The 27,331-nt window shown below is 36.2% G+C and overlaps 1 protein-coding gene across 1 annotated transcript; it reads left to right on the forward strand.

Annotated features, from left to right (window-relative positions):
• The first annotated feature begins 66 nt into the window (after positions 1 to 66).
• Positions 67 to 27,331, forward strand: UFL1 (UFM1 specific ligase 1). Its single transcript, XM_030945200.1, has 19 exons — positions 67 to 185; positions 864 to 1,009; positions 1,873 to 1,901; positions 2,648 to 2,745; positions 3,583 to 3,697; positions 3,941 to 4,071; positions 4,700 to 4,758; positions 8,050 to 8,196; positions 9,297 to 9,472; positions 10,198 to 10,377; positions 10,697 to 10,817; positions 12,999 to 13,121; positions 14,787 to 14,907; positions 15,765 to 15,928; positions 17,011 to 17,141; positions 17,283 to 17,363; positions 18,118 to 18,203; positions 18,639 to 18,819; positions 19,513 to 27,331. Exons 1-19 carry the CDS (start codon positions 109 to 111, stop codon positions 19,723 to 19,725), a joined length of 2,379 nt encoding a protein of 792 aa, XP_030801060.1. The 5' UTR covers positions 67 to 108; the 3' UTR covers positions 19,726 to 27,331.

The raw sequence follows: 27,331 nt of genomic DNA on the forward strand, positions 1-27,331 counted from the left end.
CCGAGCCCGCGCAGGGGCGCCTCCGTGCCGCGGGGCGGCGCTGCGGACGGAGGCCGGCCCCGCTCACTGCCCGCCGCCGCCCGGCCGCGGCTGACGTGTCGCTGCGCCATGGCGGCGGCCTGGGAGGAGATCCGGCAGCTGGCGGCCGATTTCCAGCGGGCGCAGTTCGCCGAGGTAGCCCACAGGTGAGCAGGGCGGCGCCGGCACCGCCTGCCGCGCCCCTTCCCCGCGCCGGCCTCCCCTTCCCCCGCGGCCCCCGGCCCGGGTGCCCCGCGGGGCCCGGCCTAGCACGGCCCGTCTGCCGTTCCCTGTGTCAGTGCTGGAGCCCCGCGTCCCTTCAGGGACCCCAGAGCACGGGCAGGCCCAGGGAAGCGCCTGAGTGTGTAGTCCCTGCTGAGCTGGAGTTGCTCAAAGTCGTCACGGCTCCAGTGCTCGGTTTCTCCCTTCTATCTGCTTGACTAGTTGAGGCCGTTGCCCAGAACTTGTTTTTGTTAAAGAAAAATAAATCCGAAATGCGCAAAAGTAAATAAAACTGCACAGAAGTGTCACAGACACGAATTCTTTAATTACAGGCGTTCCTAAATTCACCAGCAGGTGCGTTCTCACAGCTGACAGAGCTGAAAGCTGTTCAGAAGGAGAGTAAAAGTTTTGGAGAGATGACCCGCTCAAGTGAAAACATATAGATGGTTTGGTGGGTGATAAGCAGAATACAGACATTAATTTCTTAGTCTGAAAAAGTATGTTTGCAAAGAACTGCAAGCAATCTTCATTGTACTTCCCATGTTTAGTGTGTTTGAAACTTTAAAGGTAATTTTAGCAAGTACTTGCTTAGAATAACTGCTGACTCCTTCTGCTTCTGATAGATTGTCAGAACGGAACTGTATCGAAATTGTCACAAAGCTGATCGCAGAAAAGCAGCTGGAAGTAGTGCACACACTTGATGGCAAGGAGTATGTCACTCCAGCGCAGATTAGTAAGGAGATCCGTGATGAGCTCCATGTGTCTGGTGGTAAGTGTGGCACTTTCCTTCTTCCTTTGAATGTGGAAGTTAATTTTGAAGGCTACAGAAAGATTTTGAAAGTTTTCAGTACTCTTAATCTTTCAGAAAAAGTCAGTTTGGTTCTTCTACACATTAATTCACCTACTGCTCTTTTATTTTCACTTCAGATCTGTGTCAGGCTCTTAGATAAGCATATCAAGATAGGCTATTTGGTTTAATTTCACCCATGTGGAATTTCTGACATAAAAGTTGTTTAAAAATCCTTTTGAAGTAAATTTGACGTTTTAATACAGTTAGTACCTGGCCAGGATGTTTGGCCCTGTCTTGGAATTTCAAATTCATTCTCCTTTCACACAATTGGTAATAATAATATTTGTAAATTGTCACTGAGAAGTTCTTTTATTTTACCAATGTGAAGAGCCACTTGCATTGAAAGATATGACTTAGATATGTAAGGAAGTTCAGATAGCTTTTTGTTGATGGCTTTAATGAGCAGGCAGTGTATTGTACTTTTAATTATTCTTAAGGGTGAATTTCAGAGTAATTCATATATTCAGAAAAATTAGCTTCTTATTATGTCCATACAGATTAGCCATTTTCTCACTGTTACCACAGGTTTGCCTCAGTTTGTGTTTTGCCATGGTGTATCATACCAGTGGGACAGCTTGGACTGAATTAAAATTTGCTGGGTTTTTTGTTAGTAGCATCATGCAAAGGTAGAAAATTTTAACAATCTCTGAGCACTCATGGACTAGTTTAATTGGTCTACAGAAAAAGTAATTAAATCTTTTGTGCACCATGATCTGTACTTTATTCTAAACCTGTTCAAATATGTTTCATGTACTAAAAGTGTGTTTTATCTTTTCTTGAAGGTCGAGTTAACATTGTTGACTTACAACAGGTAACTTTAGTAATAAAAACTTTATACTTCTTTATTTTCTTCACCATGTATAGTGTGAATACGGAGTTCGTTAGTTACACTTCGGCTAAGTTAGTTTTTTAAAACAGAACAAATTCTATGAAGAGCTGGTAGCTCATGTCAGGGTACTGCAAATTACTTAATCTGTCCATTTATTGCTTTATTGAAACCTCTCTGCTTAGTGATAATCTAGGACTTCTGAAATCACTACTGATAAATACACTTTTTGTTTATGAACTATTTCTTTGTTAACTAAGGAGGGCAGACAGAAAAGAAATATGTTATCCATTTAAATTTAAAGCCGCAGTAGCCTGCATAATTAACTTTGCACGCCTCTTTGAATCTGTCCTCTTCCTTCATTATTCTTTGTGTCTCCACTGATTTTTATCCTGCAGTAGTCTTCCTCTGTGGCTAATTTTTCCTTCAGGCTTGAGCAAAATTGCTTGGAAACAGAAAACCTTTCTAAAAGCCAGTTTCCTATTTGGTCTTACTGCTTTCTGGTATTTTTTTATTATATATGTTTCTTTTAACCTTGTAACAGTTGCAAAAAGAGGTTTTTTCCCTAAAGGATTGCTGCTTTATTCCAAAACGCAGATCAAGTGTGTTTGTATGCAATAGTATAAAAAAGTAAGAGCAGTTTTCCTCAAGATATAGGAATGTGGAACTAATATCTCAATGTTTGAGAATGATTTTCAATTTAAAGTTCTGATAAGAGATTTTTTTTTTAGGTGATAAATGTGGACCTTCTGCACATTGAAAACAGAGCTAATGACATTGTTAAATCTGACAAAGGTATTCAGCTTGTACTGGGACAGCTTATAAATGAGTGAGTACCTTCAGGAGCAATATGTATAATTCATACAGTGCTTATTTTTTAAAATGCAGACTAAAACTTAGTGTCCAACCTTTGTTGCTTCTGAAGTTAAATACATTTTTCTTGGCTGATCTTAGAGCTGCTTGGTGGTGATCAGTGCTACTCTTGGCAGGTGAGACCTATCTCAGCAAAGCATCCAGTGAATCCATGGTGTAAAGGCCCTACTGAGCATCTGTGTTCAGTGTCCTGCATTTAAAAGGTTTAATTTCTTACCCAGTGTCTTTGTGTACAGCAGGCAGATCTCATTTGTCTCTGACTTTGCTGTCTGCCTCAGCTATTGACAAACCTTCTGCCTCTTGTTTTATCTCACAAGCCTAAGATGTTTGAGCTAGTTATTTCATGGCTTCCAGCACCCTAACAACCGCTGAACTAATACTCTTATGGGGCTGTCCTTTTTATTGATTGAGCTTCAGGAACTATTCTTGTCAAAGAATATGAAGTACCTGGCTCTCTTGAAATAGTTAATACCTGTCTTGCTTACTTGAGCTGTTTTGCAATTTTCATTGACATTATGTTTTCTTCTTTCTCTTGCTTGAAATTTTCATACAAGTAGATAAAGGCCCCATCTTACTACTACCTACCTGCTCAGCAGGCTTTTAAAAAAAAACACACATTTTTCCTTACACTGTTCTCCTTTATTCATTTAAAATAACTTCTAGTTTATTTTTGCAAAGATGTAACAGAAAGAGGTATATTAAAAGAGGTCAGTTACTCAGTACGTGATCATGAGGTTGACTTTGAATGTCACACTTAACGTGTTGTCTTTTCTTTTTCTCGCTATTACTAAAGGAGTTATCTGGATCAATTAGCAGAAGAAATAAATGATAAACTACAGGAAACTGGCCAGGTGACAATATCGGAACTCTGCAAGGCATACGACCTTCCAGGAGACTTCCTGTTACAGGTGATGAAAGCCACCAACCTGGCAAAGGCAGGATTGGTTGTGACCACTTTCTTTCTTTATCTTTGCAATATCCATGGCTTTAAGTCACCGTTTCATACAAAATTAATACTAAGGTTAAATCTTCATTTTCGTGGTGCATCTGCAAACCATACTTCTGTTTTTGGCAGAGTTTTCTGTCATTAGATATCCATATATCTGATGGAAGAAGGTATGCTTAGAAAAGCTTAATTTTTCTATTTACAGGCATTATCCAGGCGTTTGGGCAGAATTATTCATGGACAACTAGACCAGGAAAACCGTGGGGTGATTTTTACAGAAGCCTTCGTGTCCCGCCATCGAGCACGCATTCGTGGGCTCTTCACTGCGATTACTCGGTAAATTGAAATGCCTGCAACTACATATTAAAATATTTTTGCTATAGGTCTTTATAGTCCAGATTCACTTGTGATAGAAAAAAAAAAAGAAAAAAAAAGACCTATGGATCAATTTTTCTAAGTGTAGTTCAGTTCCTGGGACCAATTCTCAGTAACATTAGACTCACTTGTTAGAAATGGGGACTCACTTTTGAAAAACAAGGGAAGTATAACAATATACACTATACAACATACATTAGTGTTTCAGCTGAAGAAAATGTTACTCTGTATTTCTTATATTACTTTGTAGAATATCTGTCCTCTTGTCACTCCACTGCTCCTTAGTCGGGTACATATTGATGTGGTTGATCCATATGATTATAGATAAGATTTTCTTATTAAATCAAATTTTTGTGTTACTTTGTAGGAAGAGAAAAACTTTAAAAAACTTAAGAAAGCAAAAGTTTCCTTACAGTAATTATCATAGTTTTTGTGTTATCAGTAATTCAGAATTAAAACTGTAAGCTATTTTAAACATCAGTGTAGTACCCTGAGGCTGTGTTCATCTATAGCAACCTCTCTTATTTCTGGATTCTCCACATCAGTTTCAGATAATTAATTTATATTTTGTTTTTCTTTTTTTCCCAAGGCCTACACCTGTAAGTAGCTTGATCACTCGGTATGGATTTCAAGAACATTTACTTTACTGTGAGTTTCATTCAGAATATTTTGTGTGCTTTTTAGGAAATCCATTCTTCATTATTAAAATGCTTTCAAAGAAGCGTTTTAGCACATAGACTTAATTCTGAAATACAGAACAATGTGTTTCTCTTTAGTGTAGAAAATATTAAACCCTTTGTGCTATCCATCACTGAAGGGATGTTCTCTGTATCCAAAGCAATGAAAACATTTGTTGACGAGATGCCTCTGGGGACAGAATGATGCAGGAAGTACAGTACTTACTTATTCATCTCTTTCATTATTTGCCCTTAGCTACTAGCAGTTTTTATCAGTGAAGCACACAAAAGGGGACAGATTTTGTGTAGCCAAATAGCATTAATTGCTCAGGATCTTATTTACTGACTTTTTTCTGTGGTAATGGAGGCTAAGCTTTTGTTGTACTCTCAGTTGAATGAGTTTGTATGCTGAGAGATAAAACATATCCTTAAACTGTTTGCTTTTGTTTTCCTTTTCTAAGTAGAAATGGGTAAAGATTCCCTATTCAGCTGCCGAAATCTTTAGGCTCTACTTGTTTGTCACTTTGTGTGCCCTCCCCTGTCTCTCAAAAATGCTGCTTCAAGCATCATTAGTTGCCTGTGCTGGCTGACCAAGTGCTGCTGGTCTTTTAAAATCCTTTAATGGTTTTCTGTCTCTTCTCCTGAACCTTATTGCAACTCTTGATTGGATATTTTTGCCTTCAGGGCATTGTTCACTTTAGCTCCACTGTAGTATCTCTCTGCTTATCCTGTTGTTCTCTACCACAAACTTATTCATTAAAAATTAAAATCCTAGCACTTACATAAAAGCATATTAACAGTCTACTTCTACGTGATCAATTTAAAATTTCCACCTTTTTTTTATGTGCCATCCAAGTTTTCATAGATTAAATGGAAAATCTGTGAAATTGCATTATAATAATGTCTCAATACCCAGCAAATTTCAGTCTTTGGTTACAGTCTATTTCAGATAAGTCCTTCAAATACATCATCATGTTTTGATGATGTACAGTGTTAATTGGAATTGGAGTCCTGGTATTTTCCTGACACCAGTGAGCATCACAATACGTACTTCTGGTACTTCCATGGTTTTTTTTTAGTGAGTTTGTTCATTTTTTTCTTTAGTTTTTCTTACTTTCTCTCATTACCTCTGCAGTTTCTAAGTTTCAAAGAGCTTTTTATCTTTTTATTTGCTGCCAAATTTTATTGTGTCCATTTGCTGAGATACCATTTCTATTTCGCATATGTTGGAAACTTGAAAAATACCTTTTAATGATATTACTTCTTAGCTTTTTATGTCTGTCGCTGTTAGCAATGTGTTTAAAAGTGGTCATCAGTTTTCTGTCTCTTCCAGAATAAAAATGTAAGTTCAGTGTAATATTTGTATTATTTACAAACAGCTAATTATTTAATCAGTATTTGGGTTTAGATAGGATAAATATTATTCTTTGGTTCTTTCACATAGATGGGCTGCTATTCATTTTAAGCTCTCATAAAGTTACAATAAAAAGTAGTTTTAGAAATGAGAAACTCTTCAGGTTAAGACACTGATTAGAAAGCGTAATGAAGTAACAAATGTTATTTATTTCTGGGCATTATGTTACTGGTGTAGGACTGACATAGAGGGACACTTACCATCTTTGTTAGACTTTGATGGAGACTTAATAGGACACTACAAACTACTTGGTCACCTTTAAAAATAAATGAGAATTCATGGTAGTTCTACAGGGATCCTGTTGTTTTAAAGCAAAATACTGACTAGACATAATTGTAGCAATGGTTTGTGAAATCACTGAGAGCACCTCCTCTGCCCTGGAGGTTTAGAACTGGCACTTGATAAAATACAGAATTTGATTGGTCTTCATTTGACTTCTTTTCTTCAGACATCTTCTTTCCTTAAAGAATAGATTTTTTTCCTTTTCCTTCATGGATAGATTTTTCAACGAACTTTGTGGAGTTCTAGGAAAGTCTTAATTATTTTTCCTAAAACCTTTGAATAAAAAGAAGTTGAAATTGCACACAGAGAACCATTCTGTATTATCTGACAGTTGCTTAAGTGGAACAGACACCTTGACTCTATTTTCTAGGGCAACTAAAATATTAGGAAGTATAAAAAACTAATTTTATTTCCAGAATTGGCCCTAAAAGTTCCATTTTATTCGATGTAACTGAACCATAGTAGAACATAATTCCTGGCTCTTGTCTTAAATTACATAAAGGTATATCTTGTTTAAATCAGTTTCTCTTTCTGCTGCATTTTTCAGTGTAAGTATTGTTCAGCTTTGCTAGTGGCAGTTGTGTTCAATAGCTGCTAGCTTGTAGCAGCTCATCTACACTATGGGCATATCTGACAAAAACTATCATGATTTGCTATGCACTGTTTCTTCTGGAACTGGGCTTTCAGGTAAACTTTCCTGCATAAGTGAGCTAAACCTCTGTGTGCTGTACTAAGCATGTTGAAGTGTTGATTGCTGCTTCTGTTTAATGAGGAAGAAGCCTTGCCATGTGATACCATTTATTGTTTTGTTCCAGAGCAAAACATGCATTTTAATGAAATAGAAATGAACATAAACCAAGTATTAAAAAAAGCCATTTGGCAAAGCTCTGGAAATTAGCAGAGTTAACAGCTGATGTCACTGATTTTTTAAAATATATCTCTCATATTACAGAAAGGCAGAAGCAGATCATAGGAGGCAAATCAGATATTCCTATGCAATTTAAATGGATTTAAAAAATCTTATTTAGCATTGAGAAGTGCTTAGTACTTTGGTACTACCAGTTACCAATATGTTTTTTGTTAGCAGTATTCTCAAGAGGTTATTATTGGCAACTGTGTTATGCAGTTTAGGTAATGACTTTTCATGTCATTTTCTGCATTCAGGTTTTTTTTCCATTTTGGTTAATATGCAAGCAGGGAATTCAAAGAAAAATTACTAATAAAATGTTATTATATTTTAGTCTTCTGGCAAGAGAAAGATTCTTCTGTGTCTGCATTTTTAAAATTAAAAGCTGGAAGTGCCCAGGTACATATTCAATAAAAAACATTTTGATCCTGCCATTGTGGCTCACTTTTTAGAAACATTGTCTGATTTCCAGAGCTTTTGTGAAGAAATTCTCTTAAGTGTTAAAAATAATTGATAGAGCTTGGCAATGTTTCACTAGAACAAGCACAAACTAATTGGTGGAAAGAAAGGAGAAACAAACCAGGAAAAATAATTACTATCTTTTGATTAATGGATATTCTAACTTAGGAAACATCTCTTCATTTATTTTCCTCTTGTAGCTTTGCTAGAAGAGCTTGTTAATGCTGGTCGTCTGAAAGGCACCGTGGTTGGTGGGAGACAGGATAAGGCTGTATTTGTTCCAGACATCTATTCCAGAACACAGAACAAATGGGTGGATTCCTTTTTCAAGCAGAATGGTTACTTAGGTAATTAATCTATATTCTTACAGATAAAATAGCTTTCTAAAACTAGTGTAGGTAATTGGTCTTACCTTAATATAGCTAGGGCTTAGGGTGAAGCTTCACAAGGAGAAGTGGAAACCAATGCAGTGGCTGATACTCCTTTGCTCCAAGACTGTCTTGCTTATAAGGATGTGTGTTACTTTATCACAATGAACTGTATTTCAGCAGAGGGGACCATACTGCTAAACAGTAACTATTTCCCACAAACAATTACAAATGCTGTTTTTGATACTGCTCTGAAGACATTGATTAGCCTTCTCATTGTAGACTTTTCAGATCATCATGGCTGGAGTTTCAGGCCAGATGTCCAGATTAAAACCAAACTTTGGCTGTTAATAGTCCAAACATGCAGTGCTCAGGAAGAACTTTTTTTCCAAAATAATATTGGTAGAACTGGAGTGAGTAGCGCTAGTTTCCTGATTAGAATCCAGACAATTATATCTAACTTCAAGCTGAGTGATGCTGGATGATGGTGTTTTGAAACACCATGAACTGTGGGAAAATGTGGATCTGAATAAAGAGAGGAATGTCCCCTTATGGTCCCAAATGGTCAGGCCCTAAGTAGCAGTTATTCTTGCAGATTGAAGAGGTTCACCCTAACTTAAAATGATAGTATTAAGTGTTTCTGTAACACTGTTTGACTGATGGGGTGTTTGTCAGTCTTTGAGTGTTTTCCACACATCTTAAGTATAAACTACTAAATAGTTGAGAACAAAACACTTGGACACTATATCTATTGTAAATATTGTTCATTACATATTAGAATACTTTGGAAAGATACGACTGCAAATACAAGCTTAATGGTATAAGAATCTGAAAAAAACAATTTTCTAAACTCGGATCAAAGTCACATCCATGATTTAATCTGCATACTTCTATTAACAACATTTAGATGTAGCTTGTACTGAACTAAGTTTTAGGTCAACGTTAGCTAATGGCTGCATTTACTTGTGTAAAAAATACTTGTTACACTTCATTTCATGCTTTCTTAATAAAGTCATCCCAAAAGATCTTGTATGTATATAAAGGAACTAAATTTTAACAGACATCTAACTGTTTTATAGAATTTGATGCATTGTATAGACTTGGCATCCCTGACCCAGCAGGCTACATTAAAAAAAGATACAAGTCTGCACAACTCTTATTTCTGAGAGCAGCTTGTGTTGGTCAAGAGATTGTGGATCAAGTTGAAGCCTCTGTGGAGGAAGCCATCAGCTCTGGAAACTGGATAGATGTAGCAGTAAGCAATCCTTTCAATTGCTTTTGGATTTTTTTTTCTTATTTTTGTGTCAAATGATACTTTATTAAAACTACATATATGTGTAATGAAATTCAATGTTGTCAAAGAAGAAAATTCAGTCTAATTAAAATGACAGGTAAAAGGGCATTATTTGCTTTTGATTTGATCTGAACAAAAACAGGGGAAGGACATACTTGTATTCAGTTTATAGATATGTAAGACTAAGTTTCATTTCAAAACTAGTGTATTTCTCTACTAGAGAGCAATATATTTCTGTTGGGCTTTTTTTTTTTTCTTTTTTTTTTTTTTTTTTTTTTTTTTTTTTTTTGAGAAAATGTCTAAACTAAATGCTTACAACACTTTTGGTGAGACGTGGGATCTTAGCCACTTTGTCCTTAGCCACTTTGTCCTAAGTCCTAATTTTAGGCCTCACAGCACTACCTTTGTTGCTCTGAAGTGCTGCTGCTGTTCTGTGTTTGGTGTTGCTTTGTAGCTGTTGAGCTTCATTTTGAAGCGGTTGGCATGCATTTGCCCAGAGGTAACACATATTTCTAGAGCAGTGTGAATTTGCTGTGTTAGAAGATTTTAAATAGTGTGTAGTGTTAAATTAGTACCTTAATTTGAAAAATGCAATGCTTTCTAAATAGTTAGTAGGTGTCAAAAGGCCTTTGTCTATTCTGTTTATCCATTACAAGGATGCTGTATTTTAATTTTCTTTACCCTAGACGCTTCTGCCCAGCTCATTGTCAGTAGAAGATGTTGGGATTTTGCTCCAGCAAGTGATGAGATCTTTAAACAAAAGCTCTTCAGGTTTGGTCTTCAGTGACACCATTGCAGTGAGTGAGAAATTTCTAAGCAGCTGTGCTGACCTCTTTTCTGATCTGATGCAACAGAAAGCAGAAAAGGTACAGTAGATTTTTTTATTGGTCAAGATAGAGTGCACATATGGAGTGTTGGAGTAAAGCTTATGGGACTTTCCAGTCACTGTTACAATTTCTGTACATCTCATCTGAAATACAACTAGAGAAGAAGCAAGACAAATGAACAACAGATTTCTATATTTAATGGGTGTAATTTATATTCTTGTGCACTCGGGAAGTCCAGTCTCGTGTTGCACTTGGAAAATGTGATGTTTGATTCATGTACTTGAAAATGGCCAGCTGGCTTAAATGTTTCTTCCATTGCTGTATCTTTTTGCTGTGATGTGCATGTTCTTCATTTTAGGAAATTAAAAACAACCCTGTTAACTTAATCACTGAAGAGGATTTAAAACAGGCTTCCTCTTTAGAGAACTCATATGCTAATAAAAAAGACAAAAAGGATGAAAGAAGAAAGAAAGCAGCAGGTAAGATATCAATATTCAGCTTAAGAAAAGAAAAACCTAATTTGTTTTATCTTTTAAATACTCAAATATAAAGTTAGTATATTTTTTAGCCCATTAAATGCTTCCAGTCTGTTGCTTAAGATATTTAAGAAATAATCCAGCTGCTTACCATTATACTGTGGATATGCATACATCTCAGCTATGCCCATGAGAACTAATTTCAGACTTAGAAATGCAGAGGAAGTACTCTAAAGGACTCTTGAGTTAGTTCAACACAAGTTAACTGTTTTTAGAAGCAAGGAATCCTGTGTTCATTTATTATTTTATACAGTATGGTCACACAAGACTGAATAAAACTGGTCAGGGTTTTATTAGGTATTAGCTCAGGGACCTCTGTACTATGTTTTATTATACAGTATAGATAAAATTTTAGTCTCCATTTTTCAGGGGTCCAGGAAAATTACTATGTTTCATATTATTAGTTTTTGGATGTTAATTCCAAAATAACTTTGCCTAAATTGAGAATGAGTTTTTGGGGCTTTTTTTTTTTAAGAATACTTGAGGTATATTCTGGATTAAATTAATCCCAAACCTTAGTCCATTTGTGCGGTGACTGTTTGGAATAGACTTCAGTTGAAGGAAGAATAAATACGTGTGGGTTTAACCCTTTGAAATCTTTCTGATTTTTAAACCAGTATTCAGTCTGAAGACTGTGAATCCCAAAAACTTTGTGTGATTCTTGTGCTGCTGCAACACAGCTGAGCAATCTATGTTGAACTCACTTGCAGAGTGTTATTGTGCTACTGAAAGTAAGAGAATTAGAGCACTGGTGCATCTGGCTTGATTGAATATACTTATCTGCAAAATAGAACATTCTACTCTTAAAAAAAGAGCATGAGTAGGCCTGAGTTGACATGGAAATTAAACTTATTCTTGCCACAAGAGATGGCAGATTTTTCTAGGCCATAGCTAAGGTAGAGAAGCTTGGATCTTTAATTGAACTGTCATAATAGAATGACTTCGATTTCCAGCCCTCTGAGGAGTGAGACTCTACTGCGCCTGTACCACATGTTTAGACAAATTCATACCCACAGGTAACGTGCTGCACCATCAGCAAGCACTACCCTGATATGTTTTATCATGGACTGTTATGTGCATTACCTAAAAGCACCCCGACATAACAGTTCTATGTAATGTAATTACTGTAATGCAGTCACATTTCAAATAAGTTTGTGAAAAGCACTAGTTTTTTGGCTGTTCCTGCAGAGTGGTGCTTAAAAATCCATCTATGGCGTGTAACACATGCAGTTAACTTTTTAAGTAAGAGCACCATGTCTTTGTGTTTCTTTTTCTTAAGAAATAGTAGTTACATGATGTAGTTACTTGAAACCTTGGACCATATTTAAATGGAAAAAACACCCACTTTCTCAAGGCATAGTGTATATATATCTAGCACCATGGAGTTTAAACTTCTTCCAAGTGAAAAAATAACAGAAGAGACTGGAAAAAGAGAAGAAAGAGCAGAACAGTTTGCTTTGTGGAGAGGGACTGTGGAGAGTAGAGATTCTGTCTGCAGTTGCATACATTGATTGCAGGACTTCTGAACAAAGTAATTTGTTATGTGCGTCAGAGCTGGAACATCCCATTACTCTGTAGTCATCTAGGAAAAGTTGAAAAGGGTTGAGTGCTCTAGTTAATGGAATGTGTGGTTCCAGTAATATTTTGGATAAATGCTTATAGTGTAGGATTCTTTCTCTGAAAATTAACAAAGTTACGTTATCTAACATGGTTTTTATAAACTCAGTTATTTAGCATCATTGAATAAAATGCTGAATGCTTACTAAGATGCTGTTTTCAGCCAACAAAGATCCCCCATTTCATTATGGACCCTGGTATCTCATCTGTGTTTAGCTGAAGCAAGATACTGCTCTTTTTTTTCCCTCTTTTTTATTATATGTGCATTTGATGTTTGTGTTTATTAATGACATTAGCTTAAAAAAAGCTTTGCTTCAGTTCCTTTTTTTTCTTAAGAGTGACACTTATGGCCTTAAGATTTTGAAATATATGTTCTAGGTTGTGTTTAGAATCAGGTTGTGGTTTTCAATCCAACATTAACAAGTAACATAGATAAATTAGCGTGGTATTGTAAACTTTTTAAGTGCTGCAACTTTCCTGTGTACTAAGCAAGTAATTCCCCACCAGAGGGCAGTGGAAGTGTGAGAGGAGGCGGTGGTGGGAATGCCAGAGAGATAAAGATGAAGAAAACCAAGAAGAAAGGAAGAAAGGATGCTGACAGCGATGAAGAGTCACAAGGGACTGCCACAGGTTTGTCATTTTATTTTTGGCACTATCTGTTCATATCTATTCAACATGGTTTAACTACTTTGTTTTTTTCTTACATGGCTGTTCTTCCCCCACTGTTCAGCTAAAATGTCAAGGAGATGAGAACACTATGTACTTAAAATTGTATCTATGGATCTGGTATTTAAATGAAATGGACATTAAATGTTCACTGAACAATATAACTTAGTCTTTAAAAAGGAAATTTAATTCAAGGAAATAATACCATTTTATATTCATTCTTTTATTTTATGTAGGAAATGCCATAGATTTTGCGGTGAGTGTTACACTTGATTTTGTAACACATGCTGCATAGTGTATAATAAATGAATGGCCTAAATTAACAAATCATAGCAATCAGTTTTTTTCTTCATAGGAATGAAATATACAGTGAAAATTAATGTTTTGATAGTTTTAATATCACTCCTTATTGGTGCCTGTTTCTCTACCTTCGCTATTAAAAGGAATGGCTTGCTAAGTACAAGCTAACGTTGTTAGATTTAGAGCAAACAGTGGCTGCAAATGAAGCAACCATGTTCTTTCTTTTGTTTGCTGGAGAACCAGAAATGTGTGCTTACATTTTTTATGTAGGATCAAGACTTTAAATACTGACTGAAAAATACTTTGAAACATGATATTTGACGTGTGAAATACACTGTAGTAATTTTGTTTGATACTGTTCTCACAGTGTACTGTAATTCACATATAAATAGAATTATTTTTCAGGACTACTCAGTTCCTGAGTAAAACAATGTTCAGTCACTTTTGGTTTTTGGTGTAGGCTTTCTATTCTGCTCTTATTGCTGTTTGTATTGCTTTATTATAATAAATTGCTTGAACCACGATCTCAAGGTAAACTCAGATTAAACCATTCCAATATAAACAAGGTCCTTTTTAAAACCTGATTTAACCTCCCTTTTCACTTACTTATAAACTTTGTGTGTTCATTACTGCTGTGGCACAACAAGGAACATTATTGATCTCCATATTTATGTGCACAATGCATCTGGAACATGTCCTTTTCTGGTTCTCTGTCATCATTCTGATCTCATTCTTATATGTAAAAATTGTACAGCACCTGAGAAAAGTTCCATGTTTTGTGCAAAACTGAAATACAGATGCACTAAATTGTATGCATGTAAGTTGCTTTTTTTATGGGAACACCTCGCCTGATTTAATTTATCATGTTTCAGATTTTATACTGTAACCTCAAGTTTAGGACACTGTATCACATGATTGTGTACCTTACTAAATGGAGTTTAAAAAAATAAGAACAATAGCATTGTGAAATCCTTCAAGTAGGAACACTCAATTCAGTTTTGGCACTTTATTTGGTCTTGATGACATTATGGTTTCTGAAATAATGGGCCAAGCAGAAAAAAAAAGTGTCACCAAAAATGCTTATCCTCATACACTACTTCAGTTGTCTATTACAGAAACTTCTAAATGATCAAAAGAGAGATTTTGTCAGTTTTTCACATATGTAAAATTTCACTATCACGTATAATCATCCCAGTTTTTCCATTGTTGATAAGCATTTCTTCTATGGTGTTTGGGCTTTGAGGCTTTCCAGTGTCTCATGGCACAGAGTAATTGTAGCAATACTAAATGGAATGTTTTCTCAGGGAGTGTTGTTTATGGCCATTACAGGTAGGAATAAGAAGGCGGAGTTCTCTTTCATGTCACAAGAGGAAATTGAGGATGTTTTAAAGACCCACGTGCAGGATTGCCCTGAAGAGCTTATTACAGAGATTGCTGAACATCTAAGAAGGTAATTTCAATAATTCAGCTGGAGTTAGAAAATTTGTGATTCACTTCAGATGAATCTACACTTCAGTCTTTTTTCTTGCTTAGAAAAGAGGGTCTTGTTGATAGACATGAACCACAATATTGTCTTTCTGTACAGCTCCATGTTACACGTCTTATGTATTAGAAAGCTGTGCTGACACAGGAATGTGCCTCTGCTTAGCAGTACATGGTCCTGCAAGCTCATTTTCAGCTTCATGGGTGTATTTCCACCCCCTCACACTGATCCATGCTGGAGTTTCACCTGCCCCATCTTCTGGACAGCCTTTGATAAATGTTCATGTTTCCTGGCATCTGTGTCTCCACTGGTACCCATGAGAGCTGGGTAGTAAGTTATGTTAGCAAACTGAGCTATGCAAAGATGAATAGCTTCTTTTAAAAGTTGTTCCATACCAGAGAGAATGTGAATATTTATATTCAGAGCAAAAGGAACATGAGATTGCCACAGTAGCTTTATCTTTAAAAATTTGTCCAGAGGCTCCTGAAAGTTTGTGAATAGCATTGCTTCTGGAAATCCTTTTATCTTTCACCTTTTTCCCATTGAGGATTGTGAAAACCTTGGCATATATTTACATACCATACATACTATAACATTAGAACATCTACCATTAAGTCTATTTTAATTAATATTTTAATTTCCTCGTGGGGTTTTTTTTCTGATTTTCATAATTGGCTTTTTGTTTATCTCACTGTTCTGTAGCATTAATGTCCCCATCATTTACTACATGAGGTCATTTTCTCTGTTGCTGATATATTTGGGAAAACCTCATACAGTTTCACACTTTGCTCAATGTTTTCTCCTTTCTTCTTTCCTGTTCCAAGACCTTTGACAAAAACTTACCAGGAGGTTGTGCGTTCCGTTTTTACATCTTCAACATCTTCCTCTGGAGCCAACAGAAGACAAGCTATGAAGGACTTGCAGGAGGAATTCTCAAACCTGTACAACAACATTCGGTTATTTGAAAAGGGAGCAAAGCATTTCACAGGTACAAAATACATACTTTGAAAAATGAATATGCTCCTTCAAGGATGCTAAATTTATTCCAGAATCTACATTAAAGGTCAGACAGGAGCTAGAATTCAAAAAAGAAAATCTAGAAAGAAAAAACTAGAGATGTGTTTAGTATGCATAACACTGCCTTTATGCTGAAGTGCATAACTTTGCACAGTAATTGAAATTCATTCTCTTTATTTCATATCCATATTCTGTTGCCTTATGTCAAGGTAACTGTGTTCTTATCTTTCCTTCCCAAGTGTCTGCGTTCTTTCCAATTTTTCACTGTCCAGACAAAAAAAAAAAAAGGAAAATACTAGTATGCTCATTTTATTCTGTCAGCTGTGCCACTAATGAAAAAATTGAACACCACCTGATTCTAAGAAGCTGGTGTTTAAACCTCATAGGTTTGATACTGAAAGTAGCTGCTGCTTGAGGATAGTCTGTCAGATTTGTTTGGGTTGCTCTGTAAGGTGTGACAGAAAAGTTAGCATCAGGAAAATACTGTAGACATCTCCAAGATACTCTGCTATATTCAGCTTTCGCCTAGAAAATTGCCTGTGGAAATCTTCTAGCAGAAGGAAACATGAGCAAAACTACCTGATATTCCTGAATTTTGGAATATATAGAATTATTTCCCATTAGCCCTTGTTCTTGGGCATGCATTCTGTAGCCTCTTTTTTTCCCCCACATTCAGTATTTCAGTCTTAAAGTCACATGGCTGTTCTTCTATTTAACTGCTTGTCCTGCAGTATTTTCCTTTGTATGCTCTTGACTTGATCAATAGCACTGTTTCAAGAGGATTGTACATGGTTGTTTACTGCTTATACAGGTACATCTTTGAAATACTAGCAATGCATTAAAATGTTCTTACAGACCTGAAATCTCACATCTTTCACTGAACAACATTCCTTAAGAATGTCACAGCAAATGAGGGATGTTATCTTCATGTATCCAGATAACTCTCATACTACTCATGGTTGATAGAGTCCACAGGTAGGAAGGTGCTGTGATAACATCATAGCAATCAGATAACTATAGTAAGTTACTTTAATCACTAATTTATTTTAACAGATGATACTCAGACTAACCTTGCCAAGCACCTGTTGAAGACTCTGTGTACAGACATCACAAATCTGGTTTTCAACTTCTTGGCATCTGAGTCAATGATGACAACAGAAAATTACTCTACAATCACAAGTGAGGTACAAAAATAAAAGCTCCTTTGTAACAGTCTCAAGTAGATCAGTGATATTTTTTCAATAAGTAATTGCTTCACTTGAAATATGCCAACATCTAAAAATATGATTAATATTACAGATTATTTCCATTCTTGTCCCATACAGGGCAGAATCAAGATTTTAGGTAAACTGCCAGAAGATACCAAAGGTCCTTTAACTAAACTGCATACTTCTCTGAATGGCAAGGTAAAAATCAGGTTCAGATTTTCTGTTTTGCTGATAGAATGCTATTAAATAGCTGACACATGTAATTTAGCACATAATCACTGCTGCTGTGAAAGCTGAAGGAAAAATAATCTTTTGTATTTGTGTAAGGCAGTGAGAGAAAGTGTGTTTTTGTATCTGTGAATGTTCGGAGATGAAAAGATGATCTTACATTTTGATACTGATAATCACCTTCGGCTCCTTGCTGCCATATGGAATCCAGTGTGCCTTTCATAGGCAGGTGAGAAGAGTGAAAATTGAGTGACAATCTCCAGTCTGAAGTGGCTGATGTTTTTGTATTTTGTTCCCAGAGTTTTTGATGTTCTTCCATGTATTTCTTAACTTGTAAAATTATGGATAATTAAAAAAAAACCTAAACATTCAGATTGTGGCAGTGTAGGCACAAGGAGATTTATTTATTAATTCTTTTATGCCAAAGGTCATACTAAGGTGTTTCTTAATAAAAAATATATCTGTAAATAATTGTAGAACATGTATTCATTTTTAATATTATTTCCAAGACTAATGAGTTACAGTTTGGGTTAGTATTTAAGTATATGAACTGTTGTAAGATGAACAAAGGTAATTTCTACTAAATACAAGTTATTTTTTCTTTTCTTCTATAGTTTATTTTAAGTGTATTCACAGTCGTCTTTTGTGTGATTAATTGTGAACAGTAGATAAACTTTTTTATAATCTGCAAACACAGATTAAATATTTCTATTATTTTTAATAGAGTATAGAAGATTTTCTTTCGTGCCTTGATTCTGCAGTGGATATTTGTGGTGTTATGGTGAAAAAAGGAGACAAAAAGAAGGAAAGGTACCTTAATTTTATTTATTCTATGAAATGTGGCTAAATTGCTGAACAAACATGGGATGGTTAGTATGGGAGCAGTCATACTCGGTGGGTAAGAGGCAGTCCTTCTTTCCAAACTGCTTAACTGAAAAATAGCAAGTCAAGCAGTTCTAAATCCATGAGAGAAGGAGAAGAGGAGAATTCACATTTAGCTAATTTTGTTGGCTCACTACCTTTCTATAATATAAATTCCCTAGGGGTCTTTCAAAATCTGAGCTATGCCAGTGATAGTTCTTTGGGGTTTTTTTTCAATTAACATTTTGGAATTCCATATAAATAAATGATCAGAGGAGAAAATTAAAATTAATTGATGTTAAATAAGTTTTAGCATATGTGATCAACTACTATATGATAAAATCATAGAATCATATTTTTGTTTCATATATTCTTGTTCCTTAGGCAAGTCCTGTTTCAGCATAGACAAGCTCTGATTGAACAGCTCAAAGTCACAGAAGATCCAGCTCTTGTTCTGCACCTGACATCAGTATTGTTATTTCAGTTTTCAACTCACTGCATGCTTCATGCACCAGGAAGATCAGTACCACAGATCATTAATTTCCTAAGTGGCAAGATCCCAGAGGTATTCTTTTCTAGCTTTTAAAGGGGAAATTACCTTTGTTCTATGACAGAACATGAAAGTTGTACCTTACACTATTTTTGCTGCATAAACCTGACATTTTTTGATTTCATGCCTAAACATTACTTTATGTGCAGAATATACAATTGCTCTGATCTGGACTGCATTGCAGATCAATCTCCTCAAGGATCTGTCATCAAAATTTTTTAAATAAAATTAAAAATGTGTTATTAGTCCTTTGAATTAACCATACAGACAGCTCTGTCTTGGGGGATATTACGATTCTTACGATGGCATGTTTTTACGTCTTTCCTCTGAGCTAGAGCATGGTTGCTTTTTAAATTTTTCTAATCCAGTTTTAAAGAAAGAGGTACCTCTTAAAGAGCAAATACATAGAGGTTCTGTATTTTATACTGCTGAAACTGGTGATGTTTATTAAGTGCATTGTTTTCATGCTTTGGTGGTTTATTGTCCTGTTTTTGCAGCACTTGGATGCTTTCAGTTTTTTGCCTCTTTGAATGTCTCTCAAAATTTAGGTTGTCAGTACTTTGTTACAAATATATTTCTGTATTACTAACTGTCTTTGCTCAAGAATAGGGGAATGCTTTTTAAAAAATTACATCTTTAATTTTAGGTCTGTCTACCTTTTCTGTAACATTGACATCCCCTGGGTTTGTTCTCGTTTTTTGCCCTCAGGATCAGTATTCACTGATAGTCAAATATCATGGATTAGTGGTGAAGCAGTTGACCAGCCAGACTAAGAAAACTGAACACGGAGACAGTGACACAAAAGATAACATGGAAGAAGAGGAAGGAGCAGAAAGCATTCGAAAAGAGCTTCAAGAAATCACTACCTCTATCAAGGATCTTGTTCTCAGACCTAGGAAATTTTCTGGAACAGAGGAATGAAACTGTTACTCAGCGCATCCTCCTCCATGATACAGTCAGACTTTATTTTCTTTTATGCTGAAAAATAGGGACAACAGAAAATGCTTGATAGACTTTAAATTTGGCCTCTAGTAGTTTGCAAATCACAGGCACGGAATACAGTTACTGGGTGATGGTGGCAAATGGAATTTTGTTACTTCTACTGTGTACTCCTAACACACTTTAATGTAGATGTGACAGAACACAGTTGTGAATGCTTTGGGTACAAAACCAGTGGATTTTTATTGGCATCCTCATGTGAGGCCTCAAGAAATTACTCTTCAAATAACAGTGTATTTTGCTCCATACACACACAGGCTGATAGTTTTACTTCTCTGATTTGGATTTGTAGTGAGATAAGGATTGCGTATAAGCCTGTCTGTCTTAATTTCAAATACTGGTTTTAGAATGTATTCTGATACCTAACAGCACACCAGCAAAGGCCATCTTTACTCTGATATCATTAGTGGATGTTTTCAGTTTCTGTTCACTGGACTGCAACAGTAAAAACACTTGGAGTACGAGTGGATGTTGATAAACTTAAGGGAAGTGACCCACTACTAATATGAGTTTCATGAACATTGAAGTTTATGAACATCAGCACACTGATACTACTGATGCATTCAGCTAATGTCTGAAGTAGCTGTTCATTTAAAACTTGTAATTCAGAAAAGGTGACTCTTTTGCATTGGCATTTTGGGAACAGATAAATTCTGTTAAACTTGCCATATTGTACATGCCATGTGTTTATTCAGCAGACTTGTTGAGTGCTTAGTCCAGTTCCCATAGCAGATAGAAACATTTGCATTCTGTCAGCTCTTGAGAGAACTCTTTATCCCGAGTTTCTTGAAAATAATTTAGTTCATGATCTTTCTACATAAACTTCATAGACAAAAATACTGCTTCCCTCAAGTTTTTTGTGAGCCTTATATTTACATTAACAGTACTTTGTCTTCAGTACAGTACAAAAATGTGAAAAATTGAGTTCTATCACTATTAATACCAAAATTCTTGTATACTTGTATACTTCTAAATTTATTTTGGAGAGAAGATAATTTTCAAACTTGGAATATCTAAGTTCTGTTACTTCAGTAATACCCATTGATTTCATGTATGTAATTTCAGGAGGTTTGCATATCAAGGTTGAGTAATAAGAGATGAAAAACGTTCTTTTCACTAAAAATGTCGTTCACCCATCCTTGCCAAAATTAATGCTCAAAGAGGGCAAATTCTGTGCAAATTCTGCTCCATTCAAATTTTTCTGTTTCCAACAATTCGCATATCCTTGTGAGCTTAATCATAAATATATCCAAGCCTGAAATTGCAACAATTGAAAGTTGAAGAGGCCAGGTATGGAACCCCAGCAACAGAGTAACAGATGTTAAGGTAATTTTGGTGATGTAAACAGTAGAATTTTACACATATTTAAAAGACAGCAATGTTCATGCCAATGCTGATCTTTTATCAGCCATGAGGCAAGAACAGTTTGAATTGTAAGGCAGAAGCAAAGGCAGTTGTTTCTCTTTCCTTGGCAGGAGGTTATAACAGCTGAGAGTAAAAGACAGTGGGGAATAAAAGACAATAAATATTCAGGTTGTTGAACTTTGCTTAAGAAATGGTTTGCATACCAGGCATAGGTTTGATTTTGTGCTATTTAGCCAGAATAATTAATAAGTTCCTATAACGAATGTAAACAATTTTATATGACATTGAGCTCTTTTGTAAATAATATGCTATATGTATGCAAATAAGAAATTATTTTAATAACATTAAATGATTAAGTATTTGAAGAGCATTCTGTTGACATCAGCAGTGTTTGATCATCTTGCAACTTGCAGCTTTCAAACAGCAATAGGTAATATGCACTGTTAGACTTAACACACCATTCTAAGTGTCCCTGTGTTTTTGTTTGGTATAATAATCAATTTACTGCAGAATTTACTTTATCATGTGTTCAACTTGATATATTCCAGCCTATGCTATAAGAAGGATTTTAAAAAATAGATTCTTTGAAGTAGATAGAATGGAAACACTACAGTTCAGAGATATCTTCTGGCTACTAGTGGAATTCAAGGCGATATAGTTGGAAAACTGTCCCAGGTATTTTTTCTTGATTTGGAAACTCAGTCTTTAGTTTATGATAGAGAAACTTCTGAAAGAGAAAGAAAAGTAATTTTGCTAATTCACAGGGTTTTTTTCTTCTCCCTAGGAGGAATGTGTGTGGGAGGAAGAGTAATCTTGTCTTACAAATCAGAGGTGCAGTTCACAAAACAAAAATGCCCTTTGGAATATCTAGGAAAATGAAAGGCACTACAGAGTATACAAATTAACACTTTTATTCTGGTTTCAAGTGTTAGTGTCAGCCTCTGACCTTCACTTATGCTGTCTAAACACCACCATTATATTTTTAATCTCATAAACTGACTTATATAGATGCATGTATGTGTCTATACACAACTACTTAAAAATGTTCTCGTAACCTTGTTTGCTGCTGCTCTCAGATTGGAGTGGATGCATTAGCCATAGGTAGAGTAATGCCTGTCTCAGCCACAGCCTTGCCTTTCCTTCTTTTTAAGTGGCAAAAGATGTCTCTTGTAGTTGGTTACTTCCAGATCTGCTGGAACTGAGCAAATTGTTGCTCTGTTAGAACTTTCAACTCTTCTTTGAAACTCTTTTGCAGCTTCTTAAAAAATTTGGCACAGGTTTCTAAATATCAGTGGGCTTTGTTGTCAGCATGAATCCATTTGACAGCTTGTTCAGATAAAACTACAGTAGTTCTGTTCTCTATAGGCTCATGAGTAAGACTGCTCAAGCAGTGGTTTCTCCTTGAATGTTTTTTGTAGTAAGTAACAGTAGGCAAAAAAAAAAGGAAGTTTGTACATATATGGGTAGATTGGGATTTCTTATTTAATAGGAAGTTTAGTACTCTTGCAGATGACAGAAGAGTGATTGTGGTGGGTCAGACTGAAGGTGAATGTAGCCCAGTATTGTGTCTCCAGCAGAGGCCAAAAGTGAGTGCTCAGAGAAGAATATAAGAACAAGACATGTAGTGTTTCTCCTTTGGGTGCCTTCTGGGCCTCCAAATCCGTGTTGCCCAAACTTTTTGAACAACAATTGTACTTTATTATAAACACTCTCTGCTAGCCCAAATAACAGAACACATCAGTAAATGCCAAAGATATTTTGTCAGGAAAACAAGGTCTTTAGGAATTGTTAAGGAATGTGATCTCTGAGGTTTTGTTCTTTAAACGATGAATATTCTAAATTGGAACGAGTAACTTGAGTAGTTTAAGGAGAACCGTCATTTGCTTGATGAATTTCCCAAACCTTCAACATGAAAAGGAAGCTAGGTCAAGACAGGTCTTGTTCGGAGACAGACAAAATAAGCTGCTTTGTATTTCAGAAAGTTCAAGTGCTGCAGGAGCTGCAAGAGACATCATCTAATTGATAGTCTGAAGAAACAACAGGATTTTGCTGACCTCCTCATTTGTACATAATTTGTACCTGTTAGGGAAAACCCTGATTCTGTTTTAGAAGTTTCTCTGGGCCTGTCTTCTATTAATACAGTTGTTATCTCTATCTACAGCTTAGACAAATTTGAGGGTAGTCTTCGAAGCATAACAAAAGTGATGTGCAATAGGATGTGTCTGAACTTCTTGTCCTTGACAGCAAGAACATATTGTGTTAGTATTTCTAAGTGTCATTAGCTCTCTCAACTGATCTGCTTGAGAAATACTTCTGTCTGGATCTGATTTATGAACTTGAAAAGGTACTTGGTTAAGAATTATACGATTGGGTTTTTTTCTTTCTGGAAGGAATACAAGAGAAAACTATTTACGATTCTCATTCTAGACTCAAATTCCTCAATCTGCTAAAATCACAGGCTTGAAATTAAAGGTCCTTGGTATAAATAAAGCTTGTAGAACAAATTATAATAGGAGGAAAGAGATCAGTCTTGCTGAAGTAATGACTACATGTCTAGAGAAGTTTCACAAGACTACAAGCAGAGATCATTAGGTCTTGGCAACAGTAGTCAGAGGGTCAGTCTTAACTGTGAGACACTATCTAGACACAGATAACCTCCAGAACATGTCCAGATTTGGCAATTTTACCAAAGTACTCAGATAATGTCATACATATTTAAACCATTCAAACATTTCCTTCTATCTGTGATACTGAGCAGCTCCCACCCACTTGACGTTGTAGACCGAGTGATTCAGATCTATTGGCTCTTGGTTGTGGAAAAATCTGCCTTGAGGTCAATTGTGGTTCATGCCACAAGCAGCCATCCTTTCTTCACTCTGCCTAACCTCAGCCTGCTTTTTTAAATGGACACGATATCCTTACTTTCAGCTGCATATGGTTAAGGGTCTGCATAGAGTCATGTGCAAAGTGTAAGGACCTCTGAATGCTGAATGCTCTGTGCATGCCGGAGCCTGTCTGTGAAAGCTGGCCCCTGTTGGGCCCAAGCAGAAAGTAAAGGAGGTGGCTGTGACTCAAAAGCCAGAAATACTGGGAAATACTGAGAGAGAGCCTAGAGGAATCCATTGCTGCCACACTGATGGTAATCCTTGTGAACACCTTCCCAACTGGTGAAAAGCAGGAAATTGTAACAGCCCAGAAAATGCTTCAGGCTTGTCAGAATTTTGAGTTCTACTGTGTCCCTGAACGTCTTTCCTGAAACTGGAGGAAGTTTTTTTCCTGCCCCCCACCTGCCCTCCGCTGGGATGTTTTCCTGTACACAACAATCAGACTTCAGTAATTGCAACTTTTCTTTTTCTTTTCTGATTTACAAGCCCATGTGAGGCCTTTTGGATTCATTATGCATGAACCAGTGTGTATCTGGGGATGTATAATGTTCCATCTTACTTTCTTTTTGCCCTTGCACTGAACAGTTTTGTTTTTTAACAGAAATGCCTTTTTTCTTTTGAGAACTCTCGGAAATATGTTCCTTTAAGAACCTCCTACGTGGTATGTGTTTGTCATTTGTAAACACAGTATGTCAAAGAATAATTTGATTCAGTGGTGAGGCAGTCAGATATTTGCATGTCATGAGGTCTAAGGGAAACAAACTGACCCTCAGCCTTCCCCCATCCAGGCAAATTCTGATGGGACCCTCAAATAGCTCTGGCAAACTGTTCTGTTTCTTTTGGACCTGATGGATGCTTGTTTCTGTGAAGACGTGTAATTATTTCTTCCTTTATTTTACTGCGCAAGTTACTGAGAGAAGCAGCTGAAAACTAAATGTGAGTATTGAGGCTTTTTTCCATTATTCCTTCATCTGATAAGCTTTAAACTTGTTAGTATAGAAAGTACTTAATTTAATGTTTTGAGCAAGCATGAAGGAAGTTTTTCCTCAGAAAACTGCTGAATAAATTAGATGCAGACTTCCACATAGATATTATGTTTTTAATTTTGTGTACCTAAAGAGATAAGAGTTTTTAAAAAAAAATTAGATTAATTTTTTATTAATTCTCTCCATTGTAGTAATTGGCTCACCCACTAATTTGTGGAAAAGATTGTCTGGGGTTTCCTTTGTAAAGAGATGAGGATGAGTTTTGTTTACCCCAAAGAACCATCCAACAAAAAATGAGTGTGCATTTTCCCATTACATTTTTATCTCCTAGCAAGATTTCATTTGCTTTTGCAAGAAAAAATTCTAGATAGTGTCTTTTCTGTTAAGTCACTTGTTTCTAGCATGAGTACTTTTAACACCTAATGTGCATTGTTCTTGATTTTGGAAATAAAACAGTTTCTGAGCTGGCTTTTATAAGAAGTCAAAATATTGCTGTAAACAACAAGTATCATCTCCAAATTCTCCCTCCATAAGGCGCTTTGTGTTATCTTTATTTTTAGGATCATAATTTTATTTTTGAATTTACATTTAGAAATTAAGTTTCAGATGCTTTTTTTTTTGTTTGTGTTAATATTTTTCTTCTCTTTGTGCAACAAGTTGTTATTTGTACAGTAACAGAACCATAGTGGATTTGATACATTAACATTGTTACAGATTCCTGATGGTCAACCCATGTAATTTTACTGCAGGAAAGTCACTTTGACTCAAGGGTGTTTAACTGGTAGAATATTGATACTAACTAACTTGTAGGCTAAGAGAAAAATGAGTTCAAAAGCTGCTTGAAAGAGATTCTGATGTATGCTGTCTCCAAATTATTTGCAGGCAGTCATAATTAATAAAGTGTGTATTTTTGACACAATTTTGACATGGTAAGATGCGTGTTCCATCAGCTCCGTAACGGTAATCCCAGCTTTTTTCATTTCTTTTCCCTACCAGAATTTTATTTCTTGAAAGAACAGTTAAAAGCTTTTAGTATTACGTAACCATGGACAGACAAAAAAAATATTTTAATCAGCATGCTTCCAAACATCAAGCCCAAAATCAGAGGGTGAAATTCCAAACCTGTTGGAAGAAGCAGCCCTCCTGCTGACTCAGGCTCTAGGTGTTGTCAAGGCTTTTAGATCGCCTGGAGAGTAAATCCAAGAGGAGTTTTACTCCACACTTCCCTGCCAATTTAGGGTAAATGATGCTCATAAATTAATCATTTCTAGTTCAACTGTTCTATTAAAATCTCTAGAGCCCTGTGTTTGGAAGCTGGTGTGCTGAAATGCTGCTGATGCTCCACTTGGGCTGCTGTAGCTGAATTCATTCTTTTGGAAACGGGGCATGCAGCTCTTATGAGAAAGGAGGCTGTGAGCTCCTTGTTTCATACGTTTGTGTTTTCCTGTAAAATGTCAGAGGGATCAAGTAAGGACATTTTTGTGGAAATATGCAAACATGACTCCAAGAAAACAAATTAATAAAACCCCGTGACAGAAATTCTGTAGCAGAGATAAAGGGAAGGACAAGACTCACAAAGGGAAGCTACACTGCCTTAGTTCCTTCACTATGATGGCTAAGTTTAATTTCTGCTAGAAGTCACCCTGGAGATTTATATCTGTTCTTTAGCTAGAAAAGGTGCCTTACTCATTAGCTTCACCAAGTTTAAGCTAGTTTTTGTGAATATCCCCATTCCCTGTTGCCATGTAGTACATGTCAGCTATTGTCCCTACTTGCTCCCCTTTCTTAAACTTCAGAGGTTTTTTGATTCTCCTTCATTCATGCTAGTATGCTACTTTTCTTCCCAGCTATGGTTGCCTTTGAATTTGTTCAAGGTCTGTGTAAGAGGACTGGTTAATTCTTGCACATCTCAGCATAGTGTGGGTAATGGATCTGAACAGGCTGTCCTAGCTAGTCACTGGGCTCACACTTGAGAGGCTTTATCAGCCAGAAAAATGTTAATCTTCCTGTAATGTGTCATTGTGCATAGGTAGCAGAATTAATAGCAAGAATGGCCAAGTGTCAGAGGATGGTGTAGTTGTTGACAGAACATTTTGCATAAGAACATTCATCATAACCTCAGGGTCATAAAGGACAACTACAAAGTGCGCAATGCGCAACTGGAACATTTTATTACTTTGGCTAAATTTGGAAGTGTTTTCTACCTCTAGCACTGGGAACTGACTAGTTGGCAACCTTTGCACACTGCTTTTAACTATCCCAGGCCAGTGCCATGGATACAGCCCGATGAGC

This window comes from Camarhynchus parvulus, chromosome 3 (assembly GCF_901933205.1).
Source record: "Camarhynchus parvulus chromosome 3, STF_HiC, whole genome shotgun sequence".
NCBI lineage: Eukaryota > Metazoa > Chordata > Aves > Passeriformes > Thraupidae > Camarhynchus > Camarhynchus parvulus.